The sequence below is a fragment of the Athene noctua genome, chromosome 14, assembly GCF_965140245.1.
Source record: "Athene noctua chromosome 14, bAthNoc1.hap1.1, whole genome shotgun sequence".
In the NCBI taxonomy this organism is placed as follows: Eukaryota; Metazoa; Chordata; class Aves; order Strigiformes; family Strigidae; genus Athene; species Athene noctua.
In genome coordinates, this window is record NC_134050.1 from 419,399 (window position 1) to 425,499 (window position 6,101).

The following is a 6,101-nucleotide window of genomic DNA, read 5'->3' on the forward strand; positions in this document are numbered from 1 at the left end:
TAACATCACAGTCCCCGTTGCAGATTACTGGAAGAGGAGTCAGCAAAGAGAGCTGAACTGGAAAAATGGCACTTGCAGCAGCAACAGACCATTCAGATGACAGAAGCGGAGAAGCAAGAGCTAGAAAACCAGAGAATGATAAAGGAACAGGCTCTTCAAGTTGCTATGCAGCAACTGGAACAACTTGAACTGGAAAGGAAGGAGGCCCTTGAGCAATATGAGGTGAGCTGTTCAGTTTGACCCCTTCTCATACCTAGCCAGGTATTCAGTAGTTTAACTGAATTTGAAGTTCATCAATATCACGCTGCTTAGAGGAGTAAGGCACAGAAATTGTAAGAACAAGTAGGAGAGTTAGGTGTTGGGTTTTTTGGCCTAGAGCATTAGATGTATTTGAAGAAAAGAACATGCTTCAGACATACCACCTCCTTTGTTCTTTTGTCTCAATTTGCATGCAAGCCAGCTCAGTCATAGCCTGAAACACTCCCTGTACATTTGTCTTCTGTAGACTTCACTTCTTATGCAGTCCCATTGCTGCCATCACTAAATGGGTTATGCTTTTGAATTATTCTTGCAATGTTTTGATGATGTCCTGAGGCAATGTGGTCTTCTATGGATGAAAAATCAGTGTGTTGCTGTAGGCTCTTGCTCCTCAAAAAGCACAGAAATGTTTAAGCACTGAAATGATGTCGAGGAGAGCTAGCAGTTAGCTCAGATTCTCAGTGGGGAGCAGTGCCTGACATCCCAAATGCCAGGCCTGACCTCTGCTCTGCAGAGTGTTTTTAGTGAAGTCCAGTAGCTGTATTCAGGGAAGAAGTACGAGCCAGAATCCAGCAAGTGGAGAGCTGTAAGTGCTGCGTACTATCTAGGGCTAGGGAGGTGCTGATCCTGTGTGATTTAGGTCAGGAAACAAAACACGACTGGATTTCTGTTTAACTAGGGAGTGTGTTTACGCTGTCTGTGCTGTTGAGGTTTGTGCCGTGAAGGACACGCCGGCGAGCTGTCTGCACTGGCACAGAGCACAAAGGCTGCAGTGGCCGCAAGCAAGGGCCCAGCTGGGGCAGTTCTGGCCACTTTACAACTTACCGTGTCGGCACCACATCTCGCGCCATCATTAGATTGCTTTTGGCTAATACGTGACTGGTTTTTTAGACGACACCTCAGGCTTTTTGTGTACAAAACATCATTTATTACTCCAAAGGAATTGCTGAATACAACAGACAAAAAAATAATAGACACGCAAACAAAACCAACAAGTCCACAAAGCAAATAGGTCACTGTGATAGTTCAGTCATTCTTTTAGAAATAATTAAACATTCTGGCCTTCTGTTTGGAGTTGACCAAAAGACTGGTTTAGACTGAAAAACGACCTCTTTTTTGTGCGTGGGTGTAACAGCAGCGGTCCTTTTCCTAGCTTATATTTTCTGATTTCCAGTAGTGAGAGATACCCAGCTAGCTGGTCTTAGTTTGGAAGAGAAAATGCATTTTTTCTTTGTTTGTTTTGAAACTACAGTTTATGCTTTCGATCTTTATGAAAACTAGCCCTACTTACACAGCTACACAATCTTGTGAAACCTGGTTATTTTTGGATTCTGGTTTGACAGCTTATTCTGTACAACTAGTGACTGACTAAATTACTTAGTATGGTTAGAAATGGAGTACTCCTGTCCATGCTACAGGGAGGGCTGGCTGGTTGAATTACTGTAGTTCTGTCTCCAGATGTAAAGGATGTTTTTTTCCTTTGATATAAACAGGGTAAAGTTATTCTTGTTTTCACATGGGCTGTATCTTATTCCAGGAGGTTAAGAAGAAGTTGGAAACGGCAGCTAATAACACCAAGAGCTGGAAAGATAAAGTAGCTCATCATGAGGGATTAATTCGACTAATAGAGCCAGGTAAGTTACAACAGAACAGTTAGGCAGTGTGTGTGTTCGTTCTGTCCCGTATACTTAGATCACCTAGTGATTTCCTGACGTTTGACTCTTCCTGTACCTTAGTACTTTCACAGCAGCCTGTAAATATCACATTTGTGAGAACTGCTGATTGTAACTTTCAAGTCTTTACTGCCACTGGCCCTACTATAACAAAATTAAATCATTATTATTTGTTTATTTATTCAAAATAAAGCAAAGATCAGCCTGAACATTGCATGGTTTGGGTGTTTAATGCAGTTAGCATGAAGGGTAATTGCCAAACACACAAACTAAAAGATAGCTAAAATATTTGATTTTGGGGAGAAGTTTTTCATTTCTTAATTAATAGCATGCCTGCCCTGAGGAAAGTGGCTTTGTAAGGCAGTGCTGAAGAGACTGCTTTCCTTGAAGGACATCTCTAAAGGAAAGAAGGAGGGGAGTTTACTAAGATACAACTATTTGAGGAGGGGGGAAGTTGGGAGATAAGGATGTGAAAGATTGCAGCAGCTGACAACTTCTCACACAGAGCCTTCACTGAGGGTGTCGCAGGCCTTCCTCCCTCCTTGGCCAGGCAGGTGCTCAGGGCCCCTCTGAGGGGGTTCCCACGCGCAGCACTTACCGGATGCTCCTGCGGCGACACTCGGCCCGTCGCACGCAGGGCGGGCGAGCCAGGGCCCGGTCAGAAGTGCCTGCGACAGGTATCGCACTCTCTCTCGCAGGCTCCAAGAACCCTCACCTCATCACAAACTGGGGCCCGGCCGCCTTCACTGCAGCTGAACTCGAGCAAAGACAAAAGAGCTGGAAAGGGAAAAAAGCCACTTCTGAGTAACGACAGAGGCTGACGTACCGTTTGTGAACAGAAGCCCACCTTCCTTCGTTCTGCTTTGCACAGAGCAGCTTCTTGCTTACAAAGAGCTTATTTTGCTCAGCAGGTTGGGCCTTTCTACAAAGGAAACACTGCTGACCACACAGAAGTGTCTGCTCAGAGCTCAGTCGTTATCATATGTCATGTCTGACAGTACCTGCTGTTTTTTCTCATTTCTAGAAATTCTGTTCTTTTATACAAAACGTTTCCACTGAAGATTTTTATTTAAATGTAGCTTGTGACAGAGTTGTTTCTATACTAGCCTGTAACAACCTGACAGCATCTAACCAATCTAGCAGCATCACCTTCATTCCAAAAAGGGAAGCAATTGTTTAATTGGTTCAGTTAGCATACTTTAAACCCAGGACAAATCAGTCCTGGTGATTCTGTCCATCTGTTGCTCTGTACTTAGTGCTCAGAAACATTCTTCCTTCACGAGGGTAGACTGGCATTGCCGGGTCCCTGCTGGCTGATCTGATTTTGTGTCCTGTTTTCCTCTCTTTGCAGGAATCCAAACAAAAGAACTGGAAATAGGCACGTACAAAATGCTGCTGTAAAACATTTAGAAAAAGTAGTCATGCAAGATTATTCTTGTACTGTCTCATACTTGAGAAGGCTGAAAAAACCCCTTGAGAATTTTGTTCATAGTTTAAAAGATGCACAGTTTTTTGACTTACAGATTTCTGGGGCAGATGAATCAAAGATGATAGCATGTACAGGCCAAATACCATTTGCATCAAGGCAGTGTTTGTGTAAGAAATCTGATTATAGCATACCACCATCTTAGATGCTGCATTTTTGTCTTATTCTTAACTGGAGGTAAAATTTTAACAAATGCAAGAGGAAGACTAAACGTGACATTTTTATTTTAGATAAAAATTATAAATGTGTCACAATAGTGCTTTAGAAAAAACTAATCCTCATCAGTAAAATAATTTCAAGCATTTCTAGTAACAAGGCTTCCCAAAGAGCCTACTGCTCTGCCTAAAAATTCTCCCCAGGGACAAAGCCAGTTATTTCTGTGGGGAAAAGGAGTAAGTCTGTGATTTTGCTTTGTAGATCTCCCCCACCAGCCAAGAAGCCAGTCTGTTGCTAAGTAAAATAGTATTTCTTGCTGAATTGTACAGACCTTTTGAGAACTGAGTCCCCTCCCCTGAAAAGCAGGTGCCCGCAGGTGTGGCTGGTTAGTCAGCTTTGACCTTTGAACGTCCATGGAACATGGGCATCCATCTCTCAGCACCTGCTTTTTAGGTCAGCTAAATGTTAAATTATTTTTAGTAAGTAAGAAATTATTTTTTCAGCTGGATAACCAGTGCATTTGTATACAGCACTGTTGTGCTTGGCTCTCAGAAGAGCAGAAGCTATACAGGAGTGGTCTTCAGGTCTGGAAGTCAACATCGTTTTATTTGCCTATTAACTAAGAGTCACTCAGATACTGAATCTCCTCAGACATTTATTCTCTAGTTATATTTTTATACTAATTGAAATCTTTCATGTTTTCAGTAAATGGAATGCTGATTAGAAGGGCAGGAAAATCCAGGATCTTCCTTTTTGTATTTACTGTACAGAAAAGCAGTAGTTCCTTAAGCTTGCTAACAAGGCATTTTTTAAACTGATTATGTTTACAGAAGAAATGTGAAATAAACTGTAATAGAAATACTAATGTATACATTGTTAAACTTTGCTAAAGGAGATAGAACAGTATTTATAACTACCAAACATCTTTTATGTGGAGAGCAAAAGGTGTACTGGGGCTAAACTTGCTTAATTTTTCTAACAGTCTTTATTTTGGACAAATGTTTTTTTAAGAACACCAAATGATGCATGTTTTCATATTTTTTACTGTTCTTTAGAATCGGCTATTTAATAAAGTAATACATTTCTGAATTAATTGATGTCTTTTTGCATGGATTTCTTCTGGGTTACTGGAATTCAGGATATCTGGTAGCTGTTGTGTAGAAGTATTACTGTGATGGAGGGAATGTACACTTAAGGGTCTGATCAGTGAAAGCCGTACTAACAGCAATGGTCACGCAGATAATAAAATGTAATTTGTCTTACCATCCCCCTCCCCTCGCCGTTCACTAGTCACTATTAGAAGAGGAAATGAGACAAGGCTCCTTTTAGTCTTCTTGTCCCTGCTTGGTCTGACAAATTAGGAAAGCTTTCTGTGGAGTTTAAAAATTAACTAATGTGGTATTTTTGCTCAAAATGCAATCAGACTAAGTCCATTAAAGCTACACTAAGCACAACATTCAAAGAGAGAGTTGTGAGTCGGAGTCACCACATCTCCTGAAACAGTGCAGGATGGAAAACTGCACCCCTAGTTGGTACCATTTCTGGTGAGCCCAGAGGTTACCGCACTCCTCTCCCGGGAGCAGTGAGGCTGATGATGGTGAGGGTATCTGCAGTGGACAGGGATGCTGTGGCCATCCCTGTCCCACCCTGAGAGGCCTTGCAGCAGCCTCATCCCTCACACACACTGGGCTTAGCTTACCGGTGCTGAGGCTGCTGTTCTTGAGGAAGATGCCCCGGAGGGCACAGTCTGCTTGTTTCCTCAGCCAGATTCAGGTTTAGCTCCTGCTGATGGTGGAACAATCCTACAGACCAATAAAACAGTACCATGCTTTTTTGTCTCCTCAGGCAGAACTTTCTTTTTTGCCCTGTGACCGTTTTAGGTAGCTGATTTATGAGACACTTGCATTCTCATTCATACGTTCCCAGGCTGTAACAGGCAGGTTTCCAGCAACTCATATTCCTTCTGTTTAACCTTCCTGTGTGAATGGCCACAAACCCAAATCGTATCTGGGAAAGGAAGAGCGTGGTGTTAGGACAGGCTCTGTACCCTGGACTGGGGGCACCCAACCCCAAGAGCAGCAGCTGTTTGGTCACACAGGCCTTCTGGAACAGTAGCTGCAGCCTCCACTCCAGGAGAAGTGAACTGAAAATTATTCCTGCTCCGATTTTTATCTCGAATATGTGAAGCAGCTGTAAAGTAAACAATTTCTGAGCAAACTGATGTGTGGCCAGGAAAGGGAATATCCATAAATTCTGTCAGCTGCTTCGTGGAGAGAGGTACTTGCTGGTTCATACAGTAAGTGGCACAGGTGGGGGGAGTTGGTTGTAAGGCGCTGCCCTATCTTGTCGGCTCTAACCGAGTGAAAATCCGCCCCCAGCAAAGCAACATTTTAGTTCCCCCGCCCATCAGTTCGGGGCTTTCCACCCCCCTCCCGGGGCGGTGCCGATGATTCCACAACTCTGGCGCTCTCCATTGTTTTTCTGGGTTTTCTGCGCAGCCCGCGGGCGCCCCCAACCGTACCTGGGCT

General features: G+C 43.2%; 1 protein-coding gene across 3 annotated transcripts in view; it reads left to right on the forward strand.

The window, feature by feature from the left end:
* Positions 1–4,685, forward strand: part of SWAP70 (switching B cell complex subunit SWAP70) — a 40,657-nt gene extending 35,972 nt beyond the window's left edge. For 2 of the 3 annotated variants that reach the window (XM_074918149.1, XM_074918151.1), the window contains 3 exons: positions 24–222; positions 1,796–1,892; positions 2,630–4,684. In XM_074918149.1, coding sequence (XP_074774250.1) covers positions 24–222; positions 1,796–1,892; positions 2,630–2,739 — 406 coding nt within the window. In that variant the 3' untranslated portion in view covers positions 2,740–4,684. Of the gene's footprint in view, positions 1–23; positions 223–1,795; positions 1,893–2,629 lie in introns of all 3 variants that reach the window. The other variant, XM_074918150.1, reaches the window with a different exon arrangement.
* The last annotated feature ends 1,416 nt before the right edge of the window (positions 4,686–6,101 follow it).